This window comes from Bos taurus, chromosome 28, assembly GCF_002263795.3.
Source record: "Bos taurus isolate L1 Dominette 01449 registration number 42190680 breed Hereford chromosome 28, ARS-UCD2.0, whole genome shotgun sequence".
Classification (NCBI taxonomy): Eukaryota; Metazoa; Chordata; class Mammalia; order Artiodactyla; family Bovidae; genus Bos; species Bos taurus.
Window position 1 is genome coordinate 1,195,881 of NC_037355.1, and position 26,001 is coordinate 1,221,881.

The 26,001-nt window shown below is 44.4% G+C and overlaps 1 protein-coding gene across 2 annotated transcripts in view; it reads left to right on the forward strand.

The window, feature by feature from the left end:
* Window positions 1-1,572: 1,572 nt before the first annotated feature.
* The window catches only part of RAB4A (RAB4A, member RAS oncogene family), a 42,101-nt gene continuing 17,672 nt past the window's right edge, over window positions 1,573-26,001 (forward strand). The window contains 2 exon segments of one of the 2 annotated variants that reach the window (NM_001038685.2): window positions 1,573-1,646; window positions 25,548-25,628. In NM_001038685.2, coding sequence (NP_001033774.1) covers window positions 1,616-1,646; window positions 25,548-25,628 — 112 coding nt within the window. In that variant the 5' untranslated portion in view covers window positions 1,573-1,615. 2 annotated transcript variants of the gene reach the window in all.

Here is a 26,001-nt window from a genome sequence, read left to right on the forward strand (position 1 = left end):
GCAGGAGGAGAAGGGGATGACAGAGGATGAGATGGCTGGATGGCGTCACCGACTTGATGGATGTGAGTTTGAGTGAACTCCAGGAGATGGTGAAGGACAGGGAGGCCTGGCTTGCTGCGATTCATGGGGTCGCAAAGAGTCGGACACGACTGAATGACTGAACTGAACTGAACTGAACCACATTGCCCAGCGGGGAGGCGGCGCAGGAAGGGCTCCTCTGTGATGTAGAAGCAGAGTATCTATTTTCTAGGAGAATCAGAGAGAGGAACCATGTAGAGCCAGACAGCTGCTGGGGAGGAGAGGAATGACCAGGGAAGGACTGATGCCAATTTGGAGGACAGACTCAAATGGACTTCAGTAAAATGTATTTTCTGGCATTGCCCCCACCACCCACGTCACTTGGGAGGTTAGCCAGGGCATACCTACTGTGTCTTTTGAACAAGATTGAGTCTTATGCGATACCACGTGGTCCTGATCATGCTCCAGTGGAGCAAAATCCCATCCAAAAATCTTTTCCTGTTTATCACTACATTGCCAACAGAAGGGGATTCTGAATTCAGCTGTACTCCTTACATCAAAATATTCAACCAACAACTCCTACCCGTAGAAAATACACCCGCGGCTGAGGGCCGAGAGATGCTTCCTGTCCAAAGGCCACATTCCCCTAAATTGGAGTGCAGAGGGGTGACGACTACAGTTTTCTAGGGACTCTTCGGAACAGGTACACCCTGAGATTTTGTCAGCTTTCCCCAGAGGCCAGCTCAGCCCCACCGGCGAGGGCCCGGAGGTTAGGAGTGAAAGCTTCCATCCCCGGCAAGTCAGCCTGCCTCCCAGGCGGCAGCGCTGGCCTCCCGCTGGACACCTGCGGCCACCGCCTCCTAGGTACACATTCACCCCGCCGCGGGTTGATCATTACAGCTCAGAGGAAGTCCTTCCTTGGCGGAGTGCCCCAGATGACGACGACCAAGTCTTTGCGGAGGCGGCCCACCTGGCAAAGGGCGGCCTTCCTCTCCAAGGCGGGCACTCAGCCTTCCCTGTGAGGGAGCGGACCCTGCTGGCTCAGCCCCGGACACCCCCAGCCCCTTCTGTCACCTCCGGGCCTGCGGGCCGCCGGCGTCTCCCGACCCTTGCAGACATTGCAGGGGCCGCGCGCCCCCGCGCGCCCCCGGCTTGGCTACGCCCCTCGCCGGACCCGCCCCAGCCGCCCCGTGCGCGCGCCCCCAGCGAGGACTGGGTCTCGCGCCCCCTCTTACCCTCCGCCCCTGCCCCTCCCCTCCCGCCCCTCCCCTCCCCTCCGCCCCTGCCCTCCCTCCGCCCCTGCCCCTCCCCTCCGCCCCTGCCCCTCCCCTCCGCCCCTGCCCCTCCCCTCCGCCCCTGCCCCTCCCCTCGGCGTCCAGACCGGCGGGGCGAGGCCGTGCGCCTGCGCGGAGCCCGCAGTCCGGCGGGGCCGCAGCAGCTGGGGGCCGGCAGTTGCCTTGGGGACCGCGGGCCCCTCCCTCCTCCTCTCCCCTGCCCCTCGCGTACCCCACCGAGGCGCGGCCGACTCCCCGGCCTCCCTGCCGCCGGCTCGGCGGAGCCGCAGCGGCGCCCCGCGAGAGGCGGAGCCGCTCCCAAGATGTCGCAGACGGCCATGTCCGAGACCTACGGTACGGGGCGGGGGGCGCGGGCCGGGGCCGGGGGCGCGGGGACCGGGATCCCAGTGCTGGGGCGCGGCCGCCCGAGGGTAGCCCGGCTATGTGATCTGCTTCTCCGAGGGTCTGCTTGCTGCTTCTCCGCGTACTTGCCGGTAGGGTTTCCGTTTCTTCGTCTCATGTTAGTTCAGGGTTTAGGGAAGCCCATTAGAGACTGCGATATTGTCCCTAGCTAGGTATGTGAAGGACTTGGGACGACGCCTGCAGTTGAGTGTGTTCTTCGGCTCTTCCACTTTGACCTTTCCTTGCTTGAAATTCCTTCCTTTGCACGGATATTACAAGGACTTATGGATAGGCATTTCTTCCTTCAGAGATCTTTCAAGCTGTATGATGGCTCTTTATAAATGTGTCTTTGCAAGACTATAAACACCTCGGAAGCACAGCCTATTCTGCTTGATTTTTGCTTCTTCTGTAGCACTCACACCCGAAGGCAGCCAGCAGAGATTTCCTTTTTTTTTTTAATAAACGAAAGCCTTCCCAATTCATAATGTGTGTTTTTGTCCTGCGTGGTAAGAATAAACAATGGAGTACATCTCTGCTTTGTATCAAGGTTTACTAGTGTTTACCAGTCTGGAGTCACTCTGAGATGTGTGCATTCTCAGATTAAGTCTAATTTGGATTTTACAGCCCCAGTGAGGGGCTCGAGTTCAAAAACATTACCTCTAGTCAAATTCATCATGTCTTCCGTGTGCCCTGGCGTGCTGCCCCTTTTCTGTCAGCAGATAGGACCGGCTTTATGGGCTGGTGTGGTTTCCAACACTGCAAGGTACCCACCTGCACGGTTCTGGTCTTGGCAAGTTTACAGTCCATTGGGGGATACAGTGTTAATCCACTTATGATACTAATGAATGTTAAAAAAAACAACAAACAAACCCAGGCTGGAGTTCTGAAGGAATGTGGTCTCTGAAGGTATGTTAAAAAGAAATGTGACTCAGACCTGAGGCACGGAGGCATGAACTGGTCTACAAGTGCCCAGGCCCTGAGGGATCCAGGATGCCTGTAAGAGGACTGTGGTTGAGGCCCCTCAAGCACCCAGGCATTTGCTCCACCTTCAGCCACTCCTATGCCTGGTACCTGCCCTGTTCTTGATAACACTGGGAGCAAGACAGGTATTCCTAGAAGGTTTAGGGAGTCCGAGAGCACACCCCTGGCTTGTAAGGATCAGTGTTGTCAGAGCCTCTCATGCTACTGCACTTGCCACATCCACGTGGTCTGCCTCTCCAGCAAGTGTTGGTTACGCTTTTGCTTTTTGTTTTTCAAGTGCTCCTTTCCCCACACTTTCTTTTCCTCTCTGACGTGGAGAAGGAGCACATGGGAGCAGTGCAGAGTCCAAGTAAGAAACCAAGTGGGGTTATGAGTTAGGAGGAGCACTGGAAGATGGAGCTTTTGTGTTTCATCTGTCTCACGTGAAACATGCATGCTAAGTTGCTTCAGTCGTGTCCGACTCTTTGTGACCCTATGGACTGTAGCCCTCCAGGCTCCTCTCTCCATGGCATTCTCCAGGCAAGAATACTGGAGTGGGTTGCCATGCGCACTTCCAGGGATCTTCCCAACCCAGGGATAGAACCCACATCTCTTATGTCTCCTGCATTGACTGGCGGGTTCTTTACTACTAGCATCACCTGGGAAGCCCCCATATGAAACAGTGTTTGCATGCTAAGTCATTTCAGTTGTGTCCAACTCTTTGTGACCCCATGGACTGTAGCCTGCCAGGCTCCTCTGTCCATGGGATTCTCCAGGCAAAAATTCTGGAGTGGGTTGCCATTTCCTCTGAAGTGGAGACACCATATTTCGTATGAAATGATAACCTTGATAAAACATGGTATCTCCATTTCAGACAGAGCTCATCGAGCATCACAGGTCAACTGATCAAATTCTGTTCATCAGGCTTTGACCTTTATTACTCTTATTTCATGGTAGCTTCCAAATATGTTTTTACTTTTTACCTTCCCTCTAATAGAAGAAATTAAGGGAAACACATAGAAAATTAGTTTTAGCAAGAGCAAGTGTGGCACTTCACAGTGCTAACCCAAAATAAAAGTCACCCCAAACCAAGCTATGACCTTCACTTATCAGTGATAGATTTGCATAGTATTGTTTCCCAGATGGAAAACAGTTTCCCTCCTTCCAGACGTTTGCCTCTTAGGTAGATGGTAAAGGAATGTTTTCCTAATCTTTAAACTCCGTAGTACTCTGTGCTCACTTTCTCTCTTCTGGAAAAGGAATCTCTGTAGTTTGACAGGGATATGATGAAAAATGAAGAACTATTGCTTACCAGTGTACTGTTCATGAGCTGTGTCTGCATGCCTTTTAGCTTTTTAAGGCAGTATTTCACCCTCCAGTGACTAGTGTTCAACATTTTGCTGCTCCAGAAGCACCAACCACATGAATACCACACCTTATGTAATACTTTATGTAATATTGCAATACAACATTGAAATCTCAAGCATACAGATTTCTGACTGAAAGTTCCTGCTGATTATCCCTAAACTGAAACAGTGCTTCACAGATACTTTAAGCATTCTTAAAGGCCTGGCCAGTTGATGTGGCTTGGGACTTCCCAAGGAGCTCGATTGGTTGATCACAGATTGGCTTTAGGTGATTTCTGATACCAAGATTTGTGAGACAAAAACTAACAAGTCAAATATTAATATCAAGCAGTGATGTTCAGAAAGGAGCTAAAAAGTGTAAGTGGTATAGAAGATGCTAGAAATTAAAAAAAAAAAAAGATTTAAGGGCTGAGGCAGTTTGAGAATGAGGAAAAAAATCTAAGTCACTTCTCTATACACGCTGTAATTTATGCATTCTACCATGACAACAGTTTATGAAGCAAGAACACACATTGTTGGTCTTGTACTAGCTTTATTACAGTGTACTCGTAATATTTTTATTTTGTGCTTTAGTTTGAAAGTATTACAGTATTTACCATATAATTTTGAGAATTATCAGGATATTTTCTTTTTAAAATGTATGACTGTATGCTGCCATGGGTTGAATTGTATCCCCCAAAAGGTATGTTCAGGTCCTAAGCCCAGGCACCCTGTGAATGTGACCTTGTTTGGAAACAGGGTCTTTATAGGTGTAATTAGGTTCAGAGGAGGTCATGTCGGGTTAGGCTGAGCTCTCATGCATTGGAGTTCTTGTAAAATGAGAGGAGTTTGGATGTGGACTCACGAAGGAAGGAATGTGGTTTGAAGAACTACAAGCCCAGGAGCACCAAGAGTGGCCAGCAGCCGCCAGAAGCTAGGGAGGGGCAAGGAGGGAGCCCTTCGCTGGTGTCCTCGGATAGGCTGACTGGCAGCTTGACTTGGGACTTGTAGCCTAGAACTATGAAGACTACAAAATAAACGATCCAGTTTGTGGTATTTTGTTATAGCAGCCATGGGAAACCAATACATAGTAGTCAGAGTATGATTCAAGGAGAAATTTAGGCCTGAGAAGGCAAAGTGGAGTAAGCAGAATATTCTAGGCACAGGACATACGTCTTCAAATTCACCTTGGTTCCAGTGAAGTATGAGATAACTTGCTGTTAGGGAGATCACTTAATTGCCATTACTGTATTTTGTTAGGGCATATAAAAAATGTCAACAGAGGAAGCATGTGACCTCAGAATAAAGGGTATTTCCCTCAATTGAATGAATTTGTCATTTTAAATGCTTGTATTTTTGTCACCATGGAAAATTGGTGAACAAAGGCCAGAATTTGGGGAACACTACCACCATGGTTCTCAACTGCACGTGCCACAGCCCACTGGTGTGTTAAAGATGCAAAGTCTGGTTTTGCGTATTCACTTCTGCACCTGCGCAGCTCCCTGGCCACGCAGGTGCTGTTGGTCTAAAGACCACAGTTGCGTTATCAGGGCACTGTTCTGTGTGGTGCCGCCAGGCCATGGAAGTTTGAAAACACTGGTCTTTGAGAAATCAAAAGTTTATGAGAACTTTTCATGTACCTTTGAACTGTGAGGCATTCCAGTCCTTGCCTGTTGCTTGCCTTTCTCTGAAGTCTCCTAAATATTTCTAGCCACATCAGTCCTTCAAGCTAAAATACGTTTGTTTCAACTTCCTACCTACTTCTTCCATGTGGATGGCCTAGGGGTAGCCTGGCCTATGTCCCAAATCCAACTGATTACCCATGGCTACTCCACAGACTCTTGTTTTCCGCATTTGCCTAGGAGATAATCTTTGCTCTGAATATTTTTTGGAATAAGAAGGAAGCTGAAGTTTCTTTGTTTTTTTCCTTTTCTCTTAAACCATCCTCTAGAAATTGCTCAGACTGATATAATAGATTTTTTTTCCCCACTTCTAATAACCATTAGAATACTCACCAGTGAAAATAGTTTGTGGGCAAACCTTTGATTCCTATGCATCCTGTAACACTTGTCTTTGGATGTCACAGCTTTCCCTGCCAGTCTCATCTTGGTAATGGATTGAGTTCTGTGTGTTTGATGAATACTTTTGCTTCTCTTTAGCTGTGAATCAAAATCTGAAGTGATGTGCAGGGTACTGTCATTTAAAAGATGGATCACGAAAGACAGATGTAGAGGATAGTGGACTTCAGCACAGCACATACGTCAAAGGACTCTGTCTCTACAAATTGTCTCCCTTGGTAATCCCCACTGAGCTTTCAAAACAAAAATAAGTTTGCATTGAGAGAAATTTGTCCAATAAACAAATCCCTGATAATGACAGATGTGATACCTGGAGGAATCACACTTGGTTGCTCTGCCAGAGCCAGATGCAACACTGCGCTCAGAATGGTACCTACCTATGTGTTGACATTTAGTGACCTTAGCCTTATAACTTTCTGTTTCTCTTATGTGCTAGGTTTTGGGCATTTAAAGTGGCTAATATTTAGATATGGAGGGAAGGACACCATTTATAAAGTACTAATAATTTATGGTGAGAGTATTATTTTATTAGTTAACTTTATTTGTTTGGCTTTGCTGGGCCTCCGTCGGTGCCACAGGCTCAGTTGCTCCATGGCATGTGAGATCTTCCTGGACCAAGGATCAAAGCAGTGTCCCCTGCATTGGCAGGTGAATTCTTAACCACTGGACTCCAGGGAAGTTCAGAGAGGATGTATTTTAGAAGGAGGTTTATCATTTTTAAGTATGAATTTTTAATCTTCCAGAAAAGAGACTGAGGACTTAAAAACACAGCATGTCTCCCTTTTTTGTTGTAATATACAATATTATTATGCGCGATGTGCTCACTTCATTACAGTAGGTTCTCTGGTTCACTTGCTTACATGGGTTATGACAGCCGTCCTCATAAAAGAAACACTCGTTGCTGCCTGTGGGGACTTAGCAGATCTGTTTTGCAATTCAGTCAACTCTCAATGGTGACAAAGCTTGTCTCTTTTGAGACCAGACCACAGACTCTTTGAAAGCAGGGGATTGCTTGTCTGGCTGTCTGTCTCTCATGCTGTGACCAGTCCCTGGACAGCCTGCGGGGAAGGCTGAATGAGCCTTTGCTTTGATTCCACTAGGTAGGTGGTCTGTTTCCCTCCTTGCTACAGAACATGAAACAGAAGGCCAGGGTGAGCAGAAAAGCCAGTTGGAAGGTTAGTTTAATTCTGTTCTTTACGGTAGAAGTCTACCAGTTTTTACATTGTATGTGACATAAACGCAACTCGAATTCAGACGTCCCCTAAAGAGGTTACCCAGGCATTCTTTTTGTAAATGGACTTCCCTCAAGAAGTCACATCTGAAATCAGCTTCCAGTGCCTTGGAACCGAGGGTGCACAGGCACCTTTGCTGTGCTTCTTGGGTGGCAGCACTTGACCCCTGCTCAGTTGAATGTACGGAGAACGCAACAGTCAGATGGCAGCTGGCGGCCTGGAGCTACAAGAGCCCAGAGGCAGGCCTCGGTGTGCCCATCAGGCTCTTCAGGGGGCCCTGCGCCCTGCCCTGGGGCCTGGGGCACCCAGGCAGACCTCTCCCCGCCGAATGGACAGACACCAGGTGACCTGAATCTGTGCTCACCAAATATTAAAATACCTAGCAGTTGGTAGTTATTAAATATGTATTTGTTAAATGTACTCCCCTGGTTTTATATCCATGTTTACTTAACCACCTCTGTTTATAAATTGACTCTACATGACCAAAAATTTAAAAAAAAATTCTTTTTAATTATGCTTATAAGAAAATTTCCGTTTAATAGATGTAAATAGTTAGCTCTTTTGGTCGTTTTATCAAGTAGGCTTCCAACTGCAGGTGGCATGGATGATATGAAAATGTGTTTTTGCAAATAGCTATAGATGAGGTTTCAGGACCGCTTGATTGAGAAGCACAGTCATGTTAGCACGGACCTAAATTCTTAGCATCTCTCTCCTCTGACCGTGTTATCCTCTTCTCTCTCCTCTGACCGTGTTATCCTCTTCTCTCATTTCCTGAGTCATGTAATCTGAGTACCCTTCCTTGTTTACATCCACAGAAAAGAGGAGTGCTTTCCCATGTTTATGAAATAAAGTCCGTCCTTCCTATGTGATTGGGCCAAGTTAGGTCAAGTGCCTGCCCTGGACCACTTACAGGCAGGTAATGTCTGGCTATGATTGTCTTAAGCCTGTATTTCTGGCTTCCCAGGTGGCTCAGTGGTAAAGAATCTGCTTGCCAGTGAAGGAAACAAAGGAGATGCAGGTTCGCTTCCTGGGTTTGGAAGATCCCCTGAGTTAGGAAATGACAACCCACCCCAGTATTCTTGCCTGGAAAATTCCACAGACAGAGGAGCCTGAATGTTAGATAGACCTCTACAGCAGTGGTGCCTCCTAGTCTCCAAAAAAAATGTCAGCTGCAGTTCAGTTTGAACTTAATTTCTTCCAGTTAGTTATCTTACTGAAGTAGATGACACACTTAGATGTCTCTTCTCCAGTGTGGAAGCTGCAGCAGAGCTGTGGAAAGGGCATGGGCCCCGCCATGGTTGTGTACAGGTCAGAGTCCCTGGTCTTCGTAGGAAGAGTGAAATTTTTCTTATTTTGCAGACACAATATACTTTCATTTAATCTTTGTTCTTACTGTCTTTGTGAAACTGATAGAAGTATTTGGTATTTTGAAGACTAACATTCACCTTCAGAACCGCCTTGACCATGACAATGCTTTGGAGGGGAAATGAAAGTCAGTTATTTGATGACCATTGCTATTTTCCCACTTTCCTTAAATTAGCACCATAAGTAATTCTGTCATAAATACCTAAGTAAACTAGGATACTATACCTGTCACATACCTTTATAAGAATGAAGTCCTTATTTTGGATTGTCTTTTTAATATTAAAATCCATAGAGACCTTCCTAGTCTAAACATCAATAAAACTTTATTGGTAAAATTGATATTAAAGTTTGTTTTTAGATAAACAAGTTCAATAAATATTCACAACTATAAAAAGCATTATAAGTTAAAACTGACCCTCTCCGTATTTCTTCTTATATGTATTATTTAGTAATAAAGTAAATTTTCTCTAGTTACATTTCCCAAGAACAGTGTCATTTCTAGCAGTCATGTGACTAAAGTACCTTTCAGGTCAATATCATTGAATAAGATTCTTCTGGTATTGACCTGTTACTCTGTTTCCCTTATATCAGGAAATCTTTCCTTATTAAGGAAGCCATGGGTATGTCAGCCTGAATTATAATCTTAATCTCTAGATAAAGGGTGAAATTAGAATAATCTACACAAAGTACTTTCTGTTCTCATCAGGACAGAGTAAGGTGAACACTGGGACCCACTTACAGGTGAGGAAACTAAGAGGCTAGGTGCCTGCTCAGGGTCCCAGAGCTGAGGGCAGCGGGGCTGGCATTTGAACTCATTCTCAAAGGTAGTCAAGGTCGTACTCTATTTTTCTTTCCCACAGAAATCTTCTCTTCCTTATACTCTTTGATCAGTGGTGACCCCCTGGATCGCACAGCTCTAGGGGCATATTCTCCACAAACACTGGATATTTGATACGAGTCAAAATCTAACTCTTAAGACAGAATTGGGAAGTGGGTGCTAATGCTGAAAACCTCTCCCATTTGGGAGGGGTGCTTTCATAGATGTGTAATCTCTAAAGTTGCAGATACTATTATGTACTCAACGCTTGCCTCAAACTTGTGGTTTGGAAAGACACACTGTCTGTGGAATCCTCAAATACAAAAATAACAGTTCAGCTTTTCCCCTTTTATTACCCTAGTTGGAGTGTTCTCTAAAACTTTTTGACAAACAACTTGCCTTTATTTCTTTAAATGATTTTTTCCTTTCAAATACCTCAATCAGATTTAACATTCTACTCCTTAAAGGATCCTAACTTGTTTCCTGGTTAAAGATAGTTGTTTTTTATTTAGTTCTCTTCATTTCTATCTACTTCACCAGCTACCAGCTTCCTTTTCTGGGTCATTTTCTACTTCAGGAGAATAATTTCTTTTCTTTTTTTAAAAAAATACTATTACATCAAGTAGAAATCACCTAAGAACTTGTGGTTTTGATGCTGGGTTGCTGGCTAGGCTTACTCGCCTGCTGAGGAACCTGGGTGCACACCTCAGACCTGCAGTGGGTCAGATCCCCGCGCGCTCGTCCACGCGGTACGGAGCCCGCCCTCCGCCGTGAGCAGCGCTGGGGGCCTGTGCCTTGGACATGAACTCACAGTGCCACGGTCCTCTCTGCCGTCACGTGGCACAGGCAAAGCCCAGCACCCGGCCTTCAGCCCGGCCGTGTGTGTGTGTGTGTGTGTGTGTGTGTGTGTGTGTGTGTGTGTCTCCCTGCTGCCTGCAGCTCACTGCTCTCCTGCCGCCACACTTGGCCACCTTGCCTCAGCCAGCGCTCTGCCAGGGGCTCTGCTGCTTGATTCCTGCCACCCAGTAAACCAGAGCTTTGTTTGAAGAACGTGTCGTCTGATGTTCTGTGCCTTCCTGTCTCCTCCCCGTTGCTGTTCCCCGGTGTCCTTGTGGCTGTTCCTTTACCCACCCCGCAAGGTCCCCTATCTTGGGGTCCTGCTCTCCACCCCTTGCTCCACCCCAGCTCCTTGCCCACCCTGGGCAGCCACAGGGTCCCCACGCAGGAGTCACTCAACAGCTTTGGCTTCTCGATTCCTTGATGTCATCGCCAGTCCCCTCCCAAGCCTCTCTTCTGCCCCTACTTCCAGGCTTTTACCTCTTACATCCCCAGGTACTCACTGCCCGGTGTCCCATGCCCCTCCAGCCCCTTCTGTTCAGGAGGTGAGCTGCTCTGTCTTCAGCTGTGCCGCCCGCAGCCCTGCCTTCCCCTGTCCGCTCCTCAGCTGCCCTCACCCTGGAAGCCCGGCCTGACTCTCCACCGCCTGCCCTGCCTGCTGCCTTGTGGACAGAGCTCTTCTCCCATTGAGATCCTGTAGATGGGTGGCCTTTGCCTCTGGCAGGGAGCTCACTGGTACCTGGCCACCTCCCCCTCTCCTGGCCCTCTTGCTTTTCCTCTGCATCGGTTGTTTTAAACCTTCCCTGTGATCTCCTTAAGCCCCAAGCTCCCCTACGCTAGATGACTGGAGGAGAAAGGGGCCGCACTGAGGAGCCTCCCCGCTCTCCTGCCCTTTCTCCACCCGTGTCTGTCTACCTCCATGCCTCACCCCAGGCCTGTTCCTGCTGCCTGTGTCCCCGGCTGAGACTCAGCCCTGCCTTCTACTCAGATCTCATCTCTCGAGTCTCAGGGACGGGCGTCACTAGTCATCCGCTTTTCTTGTGGTCACTTCTTGTCTGCTGGCGTCCACACTACCCCCTCCTCTCACTGCCCCGGCTTTACTTTCCATCCTACCTAAGCTTCTGGTCAGAGCTGCTCGTGACGTTTATCTGCATCCTCTCACTTCCCCAGTTCTCCTGCAGCCTCTCGCGGCCCCCACCTCAGGTGACCTGGTTCCCCTTGGGGTCAGACCCTGGGCATTTCACAGCCGACCCTCAGGAGCTTCCCTTCACAATCGGCCCTCACAGGCCCTGCCTCCCCAGATCTGCTCCATGGTCACAGGTGTACGTTGTGAATCTGCATCTGCAACAGGGATGCGTCCTCCAGATCTTCAGGCTTTCTTATCTCAGTTGTTGGTATCAGAGGCCAGAAACCATTCTCCGATGACCCCACTGTCCCAGGAAGTGGAATACGTGGAGTGAATCCTGCAGTCAAGGCCATCTTCCACCTGTGCTTCCTTTCAAATCTTTGGGAACCTTAAAAACAGAAGGTTTTCTCTCACACCAGTGCTTGTGTGAGAAACTAGGAAGGCAGCAGGCATCTGGTCTACCCAGCATGACTGTCTCTGAAGGCTGGAGGCCAGCTATAGATGTGCGGTGCTGTCTCTGAAGGCTGGGGGTCAGCTGTTGGATGTGCGGTGCTGTCTCTGAAGGCTGGGGGTCAGCTGTTAGATGTGCGGTGCTGTCTCTGAAGGCTTGAGGCCAGCTGTTGGATGTGCGGTGCTGTCTCTGAAGGCTGGGGGTCAGCTGTTGGATGTGCGGTATTGTCTCTGAAGGCTGTGGGCCAGCTGTTAGATGTGCGGTGCTGTCTCTGAAGGCTTGAGGCCAGCTGTTGGATGTGCGGTGCTGTCTCTGAAGGCTGGGGGTCAGCTGTTGGATGTGCGGTGCTGTCTCTGAAGGCTGGAGGCCAGCTGTTGGATGTGCAGTGCTGTTAGCGCCCCTTCTTGGCCCAGTGCCCAGTTCCCTGCCACTGGCTGTCATTGTCCCTGTGGCCACAGCCATACTGTAGCATGTGCTGCCAACCTCCCGTGCTCCAGGAAATTTGACGCTGCTTGAAATGAGTGTAAAAACGAGTCAGTACATTCCAAATGAGGTTTCTCCCTGGAGTTACTCCCCTGGCTTTGTGTTAGCTGTTTCAGTGAAGGCCATTTTTTCCTGATGTGAATTCGTCTGTGTTCCTCAATGACTGACTTTTGCCCAAGACTGATTTCTAATTACTCAATACCTTTCCTGTTATTTCATTCTACATTTATCATGCAAAATTAAAAATACAGGGACTTCCCTGGCAGTTCAATGGTTAAAACTCTGAGCTTCGACTTCAGGGAACTGATGTATCCTGCCTGCCATGCAATACGCCACCCCCCCCCCCCCACCGCCCCCCGCCAAAGTACATTAGTAGCATATATCTGTTTTAGATTTTCTGTTTTAGAATATGGTCTTTCCGCCACCCTACAGCGTAACTCATTCTGAGGAAACCCTCATCAGGTGAATGTAATGATCATAAGTTGTATGCAGAGAATGTCTTTGTCATTTTGAGCAAAGCAACATCCACTGTAATAAAACAACATCAATCCCACTCAAATGGACAAAACTATTTGGTTCACACTTAGTTATCATATACAACCTAACAATGTATCTTACACCCCTCCATTAATTCCTCTGTGACATGGCTAGCTTTCTGCTCCTGGTAAGCCTTTTTGTAGCTGTTAGGCACTGTGCACTTGACGTGTAAAACATACATGACATGCAATGTGTATGACATCCAACTTCAAGCAAAGAAAGAGAAAAAATTTGTTTTTACAGATGGTAAAAACAAATAAATCAGTAAAATCAGCACATTTTCTGCTAAATCCATGGCTGTGTGCCTGGTGTGTTAAGAGATTTGCTGCTGTGATAAGCCATCCAACCTTATGCTCGAAGGGGAGAACGTTTGTACAGGAAGGCACTCAGCTCTGAGAGAGGCTGTGAAATTCACATCCCGTCATCCACAGGAGGAACTGAGTAGAACCTCTTCCTAAGTTGGAATTTTGTCACCTACAGGGAATGAGTGGTTGCCTTGGTTGTGTTTGCATCACCCAAACACGTGTATCTCCAGACTGGAAACAGGGCACATACCTCGCATCTCACCTGCTTCCCTCCCTCTAGGTAGGACTTCTGTGAAGCCCATCCTTCAGTAATCCTTTCAGTTTGGGATGTGCAGAGTAAACTTACAGAGTCATTGTCCTTTTGAGATCTTTATAGATTCATAGCCAGGTTTAAGAAAAATAGAAAATTTCCCCGTCCCCCCTGCAAAACTCTAAGGTAACCAGGATGTTGATGTTGGCCATAACTGCTGATACAGATCACTTCTATCAGCAGAAGTATCTCTCCTGTGCCTCCGAATACTCTTTCTTCCTGTCCCCACCCCTCCCTGTCCCCTGGCAACTACCAATCTTTTCATCTGTTTCAAGACTGTTCAGTAAATAGAATCATGCAGTGTAGAATCTTTGGGGATTGGCATTTTCACACAGCGTAATTCTCTGGAGATCCATCTAGCTTATTGCAGTATCAATGGTTCACTCCTTTTTATTGCCGAGTAGTGTTTCTTGATCTGCATGTATAATTTGTTTAACCAGTCACCTGTTGAAGAACATCTGGGTCTTTTCAGTTTTTGGCTGTTACAAATAAAGCTACTATAGACATTCATGCACAGGGTTTTGTGTGAACATAAGTCTTCATTTTTTCTGGGTAAATGCCTGGAAGTTCAGTTGCTGAGTCATCTGGTGGCATGTTTAGTTTTTTTGAGAAACTGTCAAGCTGTTTTCTAGATTCACTGTTCCATTTTATATTTCTTCCAGCAATGTATGAGTGATCTAGTTTCTGTGCATCCTGGTCAGCTTTTTTGTTGTCATGACTTTTTATTTTAGCCTTTCCTGATAGATGTGTAGTGACACGTCATGATGGCTTTATTTTCATTTCCCTGATTATTGGTTAATGATCTTAAACACATCTTCACATTCTTATTTGTCATTGGTATATTCTTTTAAGTGAATATGCCTGTTCATGGTGTATGCCCATTTTCTAACTGGGTTTGATTTTTTAATTAATGAATTATTGGATTATAGTTCATTTACAATGTTGTGTTAGTTTTAGGCATCTAGCAAAGTGATTCATTTACATACTTTTTGCAGATTATTTTCCCTTCTGGGCTATTATATTGAATATAATTCCATATGCTGTGTGGTAAATCGTTGTTGCTTATCTATTTTTTGTATAGAAGTTTGTATCTGTTAATCCCATACTCTTAATTTATGCCTTTCCCCCACCTTTCCCCTTTGGTACTTATAAGTTTGTTTTTTATGTTTGTGAGTCTACTTCTGTTTTGTATATAGATTCATTTGTATTTTTTTTAGGTTCCACATACAAGTGATATCACGTAATATCTGTCTTTAACTTCACTGAGTATAATATTCTCTGTGTTGCTGCAAATGGCAATATTTCATTCTTTTTATGGTTGAGGAATATTCTACTGTACATACACACCACATCTTTCTTTTTTTTATGTCATCTTGGGTCAGTGATGCACCACTTCTGTGGACCTTTATTTTATATCTTAGCTATATCACGAGGCATGTAGGATCTTAGTTTCCAAACCAGGGATGGAACCCACACCCCTGGCATTGGGAACACAAAGTCCTAACCACTGGATCACCAGGGAGGCCCCTACACCACATCTTAATCCAGTCGCCTGTTGATGCCGTGGGTTGCTTCCATGTCATGGCTATTGTACTTAATGTTTCCATGAATATTGGGGTGTATCTTTTCAAATTAGAGCTTTTTTGTCTTTCTGGATACACACTCAGGAGTGGTATAGCCGGATCATATGGCAACTTATTTTTAGTTTTGTAAGGAACTCTTCTCTGTAGTGGCTGCACCAGTTTACATTCCCACCAGCAGTATAGGAGGGTTCCCTCAACCCTCTCCAGCATGTGTTCTCTGTAGACTTTTTGATGGTGGCCATTCTGACCAGCCTGAGGCGGTACTTCATTGTGGTTCTGATTTGTATTTTCCTGATGATCAGTGATGCTGAGCATCTTTGCATGTGCCTGTTGGCCATCTGTTAGTCTTCTTTGGAGAAATGTTTATTTAGGTCTTCTGCCCATTTTTCAATTGGATTATTCATTTTCTTTATATTGAGTTGGATGAGCTCTTTGTATAGTCTGAAAGTGAATCCCTTGTTGGTCTCATTATTTGCAAATATTTGCAGTCGATAGATTGTTTTTTCATTCTGTTAATGGTTTCTTTTAATGTACCAAATCTTTTTAGCTGATTAGGTCCTGTTTATGTTTGCTTTTATTTCTTATTTCTAAGAAAATATTGCAAACATTTATGTCTGAGTTGGTGTTGATTCTTTTTTGAATGTTTATAGGATTCTCTAGTAAAACCACCCTGGCCTGAGTATTCTTTTGTTTTAAAATTACAAATTCAGTTTCCTTAATAGTTATATCACTATTTAAATTATTTTACGTTGGTGAGTTGTAGTTCTTTTTGTTTTCGAAGACTTGGTCTATTTCATGTGTTACTGTCGTTGACAGATTAAAGTGTGCGCTGTCACTTCCTCGTTGCCCTGCTGGGTCCAGTGCTGTGCCCTGAAATCGGCCATTTGTGCCCTCTTTGTGGTTGCTGTTGTTGTCAGTCTTTGTTACATAAACGAGTTAAAATAGCCCTGCGTATTGGTCCCTCTGCGGTTTTCTTCTTCATAACCAGCCTAGACGGTAGTTCGAAGCCTGCCGGCACCAAACTCTGTTCTTAATGAAAGGGTAACAGGCAGGAAGGCCAGGGGTCTCCAAACGGAGGAAATGGGCTGCAAGGGTTAGACATTTTTTAAATTTCTCTTTTAAGCGGCAGGAGAAAACAAACTACAAGTGTCAGATTTTTTTCCTTCTCTATACAAAATTTAAAGGAGGTTTCTTTTAAAATTCTGTGTTGCCATGATGACCCTGGTGTATTTACCCTCGACTCTGTCTTCAAGTTCCGCTTAAGAACTTTAGGGTTTCGCTTAAGACTCAGAACCAGTAAGGGCTCAACAAACCAGTATGTGTTACTCATACCTTGTTCTCCTAATCTATGTTAATGAAATGATATATTCACCTGGAAACCTGCCTTTCTTCAAGATTCATGTCAACCGTTTTGTGGCCCAGGATGACTCACCGGTGCCAGTGTTATCTCAAAACGCATGTTGTGGGCGAGGGGCCTGGCGCCACTCTGAGTTTGAGACATCGCCTCTTTCTCATTAACAGCTTGCTGATAGTATATAACGTACTGCTAAAGGCTAGCAGGGGGCACTCTTTCTGCCTCCTTCTGATGTCTATGTCAGAAGCTTTCTCTATCTCTTTTATACTTTAATAAAGCTTTATTTCACAGAAGCTTTCATGGAAGTGCTTATTTCACAGAAGTGCTGAGTGATCAAGGCTCGTCACTGGCCCCGGATTGATTCCTCTCCTCTGGAGGCCAAGACTCCCGGTGTCTTTCGTGGCTCAGCAACAACCTTTTACTTATACACTCAGTTACTTTAAATTTAGCCCCAATATGCATATTTTTAGCCATTCAGAGGCTGCCTGCTTTGAATACCCTGTGAAGCCACACACTCATCTACTCATCTTTGCTTAAACGAACTGTAACAGAGCTCCCGCAGGTGCTGCCAGCCCGGCTGCTGAGCAACATGACGTGGACACTGAGTTCGCTGGGGCGCGATGCTGGATGTCTGGGAGTCTCTAGGCCCTGTTCCCCCTTTGGAGACGGTAGGAAGGCCTTCTGTGGTGAGGGTTTCCCTCCCGTGCACCCTGTCAAAGCGCTACCAAGACAAAGGTGGTGTGTGCTGTGACCATCTCAAGGACGCTTCTTTTTCCTTGATCAACTTCTAGACCTTGACTCATCAGTTATGCTAGACTGATGAGTCAATTTTATTGACCTTTTCAAGGAACCAGCTGTATTTTATGGATTTTCTTTGTCTTTCATTTCCTGGATGTCTGCTCTTTATTTCCTTCCTGTGTTTGCTTTACATTTATTTGGCTCTTCTCTTTCCAGGTTCTTCAGGATGGGTGCTTAGACAATTGAGACTTTTCCTCTTTTCTAATATATGCGTTCAGTGCTCTGACTTTTCCTTTCAGCACTGCTTTAGTTGTAATCCACAGCTCTTGATGAGCTGTAGTTTCATTTCCTTTTGGTTCAGTGCATTTTTCGATTTCCCAGGAGACCTCCTCTTTAAATCATGGTTTATGTAGACGTAGATTGGTTAGTATCCAAGTATTTGGAGATTTTCTTTGTTGTTCAGTCACTCAGTCATGTCCAGCTCTTTGTGACCCCAGGGATGCACGCTAGGCTTTCCTGTCAGTTACCATCTCCCGTAGCTTGCTCAAACTCATGTCCTTTGAGTCGGTGATGCCATCCAACCATCTCCTCCTGTGTCATCCCCTTCTCGTCCTGCCTTCAATCTTTCCCAGCATCAGGGTCTTTTCTAATGAGTGGGCTCTTCGACTCAGGTGGCCAAAGTATTGGAGCTTCAGCTTCAGCATCAATCCTCCCAATGAATGGAGATTTTCTTATTGTATATATATTACGAATTTCTATTTTTATTCCTTTGTGTTTGGAGGACACATTCTATATGATTTTAGTTCTTTTAAATTTGCTAAGATTTGTTTTATGGCCCAGGGTGTGGTCTATCTTGATACATGGGCCCTTGAAAAGAGTGTGTGTCCTGCTCCATCCTAGTGGTTTTCTGCGCTGAATTCTTCTCTATCTTTGCTGATTTTCTGTCTAGTTTTTCTGTCAATATTGAGAGACAGGTGTTGATGTCTCTACCATAATTTGGGGTTTGTCCATTTCTCTTTTTAGTTTTGTCAGTTTGTAGTTTGATGTGTTTTTAGCTCTGTTTTATGGTGCACACACTGAGCTTTCCTATGTCTTACTGGTGGATTTTCCCTTTTATTGTTACAGTGACCAGTTCTGTCTTTGGTCGTTTTCTTTGCCATGAAGACTGTTGTATCTGATAATGATTTACTTTGATTAATATTTGCATGGTAGATCTTTTTTCATCCTTTTACTTTCAACCTGCCTGAACATCATAATTTAAGTGAGTTTTTTTTAGGCAGCTTATAGTTGGGCTTTTTTTCATCTTTTCTGTCAATCTGTCTTTTAATCGGTATATTTATGTAGTTTAATCTAATTATTGGTCTATTAGAATTTATTTTTGCCATTTTATATTTTTGATTTCTGTTCAATTTTTCATTTTTCTCTTTTCTTTTTCCAGTCTTACTGGGTTTATGTGAACATTTTTTAGAATTCTTTTTGAATTACCTATAATGTTTTTGAGTGTATCTCTTTGCATAGCTTTTTTAGTGGTCGTGCTAGGTGTTACATTATAGGTACATATTGCAGTCTACTTGTGTCATTGTTTTACTAGTTCAAGCGAAGTGTAAACCTTACCTTCTCTTATAGGCAAACCTTGTTTTATTATGCTTCACAGAGAGTTTTTTTTTTTTTTACAAATTGAAGGCTGTGGCAGTGCTCCATTGAGCAAGTCTATTGGCATCATTTTTCCAATAACATTTGCATACTTCTTGTTTCTGGGCCATGATTTGGTAATTCTCAAAGTATTTTAGAGTTTTACGTTATGACTGTACTTGTTACAGTGACCAGTGATCTTTGATGTTACTATGGCGAAAGATTATGGCACTATGACTTGCTGAAAGTTCAGTTGATGGTTAAGGTTTCTTACCAATAAAATACTTGTAATTAAAGTGTATGCATTTTTTAGACATGATGCTGTTGCACACTGAATAGGCTGAAAGATAGTATAAACATAACTTGATATGTCCTGGGAAACCAAAATATTTGTGTCACTCATTTTATTGTGAGTTTTGCTTTGTTGCAATAAACTGGGACTGAGCCACAGTGCGTCTGAGTTGGACTTGGCGTTCCTTTACCCTCTGTCACTTACAATGGTCTTAAATATTTCCTCTGGTTATATTCAGAGTTACATCAAACAGTGTTAACCATTTTTGCTTAAACAGCAAAGTATGTTTACCAATGTTTTTATTTACCATGTTCTTCCTTTGTAGAATTTCACTTTCACTTTCCTTTGTATAATGTTCCATGATTATAATTCCTTTTATCACTTCCTTTCAGGCTTTATTTTTTTTTTTGGCATGGCTTTTGAAATCATAGTTCCCCCACCAGGGATTGAACCCTGGGCTCAGCAGTGAAAGCACTGAGTTCTAACCCCTGGACTGCCAGGGAATTCCTTTCCTTTCAGTTTGTAGGACTTCCCTTAGCCATTCTTTTAGGGTAGATCTGTTGGTGACAAATTCTGTTAGCTCTTTTTTTCGTCTAAGAATGTTTCAGTCCTTCACGCTAGAAGGATATTTTTAGGGTATAAGATTCTGGATGGAGCGTTCTTTACTTTCAGCCCTTGAAAAATAGTGTGCCCCTTCAGGCCTCAATGGTTTCTGATGAGAAACGTGCTGTCGCTGGTATTGCTTTTTCCCTGTAGGTAAGGTATCATTTTTCTCTGGCTGCATTCAAGATATTTTTGTTTATTTGTTTTAAGAAGTTTAAGTATGATGTGCCTTGACATGAATATATTTAGATTCTTGCTGGGAAGAACCTGGATTCCCTGATAGCTCAGTTGGTAAAGAATTTGCCTGCAATGCGGGAGACCTGGGTTCGATCCCTGGGTTGGGAAGATCCTCAGAAAAGGGAAAGGCTTGCCCACTCCAGCTTTCTGGCCTGGAGAATTCCATGGACTATACAGGTTGCAAAGAGTCAGACACAACTGAGCATCTTTCACTTTCACTTTGGAATAATCTAGCTTTTTTAATTGCCGTCTTGCTAAATTTAGAAAGTTTTCAGCCATTATTTCTTTTGAGTACTTTTTCAACCCTATCCTGTTTTCTCTCCTTCTGAGACTCCAGTGACATTAAAGTTAGATTTCTTTTTTATTTTTTTGGTGGTCTAAAAGGTCCATGAGGCCTGTATCAATACATTTTCAGTCTATTTTCTCTTTGTTGTTCAGATTGGGTATTTTCTATCACTTTGATGCTCATTTCACTGTTTCCTCTGCTCCATTTTGTTTTGAGCCCATTCACAGAGCCCCGTACTTCAGTTATTGTATGTTTTAATTCGAAAACATCCATTTGGTTCTTATATATTTTTTCTTTGATGATACTTTCTTTTTTGTGAAGATTTCAGCTTTTCATGTGTTTTGAACATGTTCTTAATGCTTGTTGAAGCATTCATGATGGCTGCTTTAAAATCTTTGTCAGAGTTTTCACATGTTTCTATCATCTTGGCATTGGAATCTGTTGATATTTTTCCTTTGTTTGAGGTCTTCCTGGTTCTTGCTATGATGAGGGATTTTTATTCGAAACATGGACATGTTTGTATTATGTTATGAGACGTTAGATCTTGACTTAAATCTTGTTTAGCTCATTTCTGCTCTTGGGTGCTGCCTTGTTACTGCCAGGTAGAGGTGGAAGTCCATGTTGCCGTCTGAGCATCTGAGGACATCCGGGTGGAGGGGCTGCTTCTTGTGCTGCTGAGTTGGGATGAGAGCTCTTGTGACCTGTGCCCTCTGCCCCCTACCACCGCCGTGTCTCCCCTGGCATGCAGTGGGGGCAAGGACAGCTCAGAACTGGCTCGCAGGAATGAGGGCCCCAGCCCTGTCCCTGGTCTCTGTGACAGCACCCAGCTGGTGTTGGGGGAACCTCATTACAGCCTCAAAAGCGTGGCGGTCTGGGTTCCCATCCGTCCTTTGCTGGCGTGGGTAGGGTGAGACCTGGGGTGAGTTTTTCCTGTAGTGTTTGTCTGGAGTAGAGCAGTTTTGTGTAAGTTTTCTGTCTTGCTAGGCTGGCCTTTCCTGGTCCTGTGAGAAGAGAGACCAGGCTTTTGCTGTGACTTCTTAAAATCTGCCTCCATTGGCTGTTAGCTTGTTCAGCTCCCTGTCTGGAAGATAGGAGGGAAAAGGAAAAAACCCACGGAAAAACCAGTGTCACTCCTCAGGCCCCTAGGTCTCTGGCCAGTTTCTCACCTTAGCTAACTTTTCCAAGTCTCCTTGTGTTTCTTTTATGTGTGGTGCCTAGGATCCTAGGTGGTACTGAGCAGGACGAATGAGGGAAAGTGCTTCTTTCTGTTCCCTCTTTTTGGAAGCAGAAGTCCATCTTGGTGCTTAGGGTAATCATTGCCTGTTGAATTCTGCATTAGACAGTGCGTTGTTTCTGTGCTCCTGTCCCAACGCTGAAGATGGTGACCTTTGGTTAACCCCAAAGGAACCTAGTTTCTTGTAGGGAGTTTTTCCTTTCTTACTGATTGCTGTTACAGTTTCACACCGGCGTTCTCCACGCATTCTCTCTCTCTCTCTCTCTTTTTATTCCAAAATACATTTAGACCTATGTTGGGCCCTTTCTTTCAATTCTGCATTTTTCTTAAACTCTCATATTTTCTCTCTCTTCAGTTCTCTATTTTGCCTCATGGTAATTTTCTCCAGTCTCTATTCCAGTTCACTAATTTTCTCCTTAGTTTTGTTAATTCTGCTCTTTAATTTATCCATTGACTGTTTCTAATGACTGCAGCTTTTATTTTTAGACACATTCTAGAAATCGATCTATTCTTTCATATCATTTTATTCTTTGCTTATGGATTCAATCCTTTTTTATGGTATTACTCATGTTGAGTATACTTCATCAGATTCTTATTCTTTTTTTTGGATCATGAGGCGTGTTGGATCTTAGCCCCCGAGTCGGATCAAACCTGCATTCCCTGCATTGGAAGGCAAAGTCTTCCAATGCACCACCAGGGAAGTCCCTTATCAGGTTCTTTTTAAAATCAAATTCTTAAGAGTGTAATATCTTTGGACTGCGGACTCACTCATCACAGACTGTTTCCTGGAGTGTTTTGTTGTGTTAAATTGTGAGCTCGTCTTCAGAGCAGCTGTAAAGCCGGGACTCCTGAGTATTGGTTGGAGGATGTGTCCTTCCAGTGTGCTGAGTCCCTTCAGTTGTGTCCAAACGCTCGGTGACCCTATGGACTGTAGCCCTCCAGGCTCCTCTGTCCATGGGATTCTCCAGATAAAAGTACTGGACTGGGTTGCCATGCCCTGCTCCAGGGTATTTTCCCAACCCAGGGATTGAACCTGAGTCTCTTACGTCTCCTTCATTGGCAGGCAGGTTCTTTACCACCAGCACCACCTGGGAGCCAGTGTGATTCCAGAGTGATCTGCTTTGCTTCTTCCAGGCATCCTGGTGACATCACTGTCTAGGGCCATTTTTACTGTTTTAAATTTCTTGACTTGGAGTTTCACCATGCACATGTTTTTTGGTTTGAATTTCAAACTCCTGTGGAGTCAGCCCATAATAAATCTTCAAAGGGGAATGGGTTTTTGTTTTGTTTTGTTTTGTTTTTGCTGAGAGGCCAGACAGAGTCAGAGAAGGCTCCTTGTCCCCCTGAGCTGGTGAGAGGATTTCCCAGCCTGTCCTTCACTTCAGGCCAAGCCTTGAAGAAAGTTCAGGTTGACCTCTGTACTCCGTCCTTCACATGGGTACAGTCTTGAACCCTGTCCCACATGTCTTAAGACCCAAAGTGACAGCCCTCCAGGGCCCCTACTGCTTTTTCCAGTCCTTTTTCCTGAAAGGTCAGCTGTATAGTTTTTTTTAAATGTGGTATGTTTTATCCAGCATTTCTAGATGTTTGACTCCAAAAGCGTTTTCAAACAAAAAGGTTTTCTAAGTAAGAAAACTTACCTCTTTGAGCTACAAGATTCAGAGTGTGAAGAGTTTTTTGGTGGAATTAAATATTTTCATATATGGAAATTGCACATCTTACTTGTCTTTTGTCCAGCAAGGTGAAATCAGTTGACATTGTTACCCTTTTACCTGTTGAGACTGTGGTGTAATCTGGAAGACAATTACTGTGTGTGTGTGTGTCTGTGTGTGCGCATTCTTACTCAGTCGTGTCTGACTCTCTGCGACCCCATGGACTGTAGCCCACCAGGCTCGTCTGTTCAAATGAAGTCCATTTAAGCAAAACTTCCAAAGCAGAAAATAATAAGGGAACAAGCTTTAAGTCAAAGTCTGTGCTTAGACATATGAGTTTTGTTTCAGGATTAGATGAATTAGTGAAACTCCCTTGCTGTGTACATATGAAGCATAAGGAACACTCCCATTTGTGTGTACAAATTATTTTCTCTCTCAAGACTTACTTTTGCCTCCACGGTGGCAGCATTTTTACCTGGTTCTCATCTTCCTGTGTTTACAACTTATGCAACAATGTATTGGGCTTTATTTCTCAGAGAGGATATTGAACAAAATTGAGAAATTTTAGTATTGTCATTTTAACTTAGAAATTTTAATTTCTTGGGCCGTAAAAGCTGTTCAGTGCAAATGATCAGACCTGGCATGTTTTATTTTGTGCGTGTGATAAAATGCACACATAACATGAGATTTGCCATTTTAAAGTCCCTGGCATTAAGTACATTCACATTCGTTGTACAGCTATCACCACCATTCATCCTCAGAACTTTTTCATCTTTCCACACGGATGCTCGTAACTGTTAAATGCTGACTGCACATTCCCTCTCCCCCAGCACCCCTACAACCACCATTCAACTTTCTGTCTCTGTGAGTTTGAGCACTCTGGGCACCTCATGTGAATAAAATCTTCTGGTATGTCTTCTTTTGTGTCCGGCTTATTTCACTTAGCACAGTGTGAAAATTCATCCATACTGTAGGATGTATCAGAATTTCCTCCCTTTTCAAGGCTGAATAATATTCCAAAGTATATATGTACCATATTTTGTTTATTATTTATCTGTCAATGGATAGTTGGGTTGCTTCTGTCTTTTGGCTACTGAGAATAGTGCTGTTATGAATGTGAGTGTGGCATGCTTTTAAAATGGTCAGTGAGATGCATATAACTGTATTTGTAAATGCTAACAATCCTAATAGCACTGTCTTATAAGTTTAAGTGCCCATAAATATGAGAGGTGGAATAGGCTTAATCTCTGAGTGATAATGAGTGTAGTTCTTAGGAACAGGGCTGGGCCAAGCCTAGGCAAAGAAATGGACTGCTTGGGCTTAGCTGGGGGAGAGAAGGAGCCAGGGCTGGGAATGTGTGGTCAGGTCCTAAACGGGAGTGTGGAGGTGATAGCCTCAGAGGTGCAGCCAAGGGAACCAGGAGCATAGAGCAGGGCTTCAGAGCCACAGGTGAGCCTTGCAGCCTGGAGGTTGGCAGAGGTGGGTAGAGCAGGGCCTTCAGAGCCACAGGTGAGCCTTGCAGCCTGGGGGTCAGCAGAGGTGGGTAGAGCAGGGCCTTCAGAGCCACAGGTGAGCCTTGCAGCCTGGGGGTTGGCAGAGGTGGGTGGCAGTCAAAGTGTGAGGGTGGGAGCTGTGCTCCCAAGGCTTGGCTGAGCAGAACTAGACTCCTTTGCTATCAGAAAAAGCAGCATGAATCACCAGGGCAGTGTCAGGCTACTGGTGCCCCTCATTCTGACTTACAGGTTCCATGCTAGAAAGCCTCTTTTTACAGTTTATGCAAAATAAGATCCCAAATTAAATATATTCCTCTGTGTATAGAAGTGAAGAGCTCTCCCTGTATCGAATGAGACAAATTTCACACGGGAACACTGACCAAATTGGGCAGTACTGACCAGAAGCCGGCCTTCCCGTGAGCCGCAGGTGCAGGAACAGAGGCCAGGCCACAGAAGCAAGTGCGGGGAGAAGCTGCACCTGCTTTTTAAAAGAAGAAAGGAGTGAACTTCTCAAAGCCCATGAGTCTACCAAGTTTTTTCTTCTGTATAGAAAGCATTTGAAAGTTCTAAATGATTTTTACTTGTCACTGGATGTGCACATTTATTTGAATAGCAAAAGAGAGATTTCAGTCACTTTTGTCATTATAGTAATTACATTTCAAACTTTCAGAAAAGAAATTATCCCCAGAGAAGTTAGAAAAGGCACTGGGTTAGCATGTAAGCCAGATATTGAAAATGTGGAAAGGTAAGTCAATGTATTTATTGCCATTTTCTCAAAATATTCAGTGACCTCTTTTTTCTGTGATGTTAACAATTACAATCTCATTAAATTTTATGACTGTAGTCTAAGTTCATAGCACCTGTTTTAATGTTATTGTTCACAGTCTCTTTTTGTGTTTCAGATTTTTTGTTTAAATTCTTGGTTATTGGAAATGCAGGAACTGGCAAGTCTTGCTTGCTTCATCAGTTTATTGAAAAAAAATGTAAGTGACGTCCACGGTCAATGCTCCTTTTATGTCGTCTTCTGAGAGCGTGCTCCTACACAAATTTGTTTACGGCAAAACTTCTGAATATGTTTTCAGGAAGAAAGTTGTAGTTTACAAATGTTTTTAAATGACAGTAAAAGTTTATGTTATTAAATGTTTAGTAATTGATTTTTTATTTAGCACTTCAGTTTCATAGTGGGTCATTGTTCATGATGTAGTAAATTGTCCTGTACATTTTCCAGATACTAAAATACCTTATAATGCTGTGGAATTCCATTTCCTGACAAGGAGTGGCCCAATAACCCTAGTTGTACATTTTGGATAAAGTAGTGTTTGGGCCCCAGTGGCCTTGTATTGTCGTTAAGGCAGC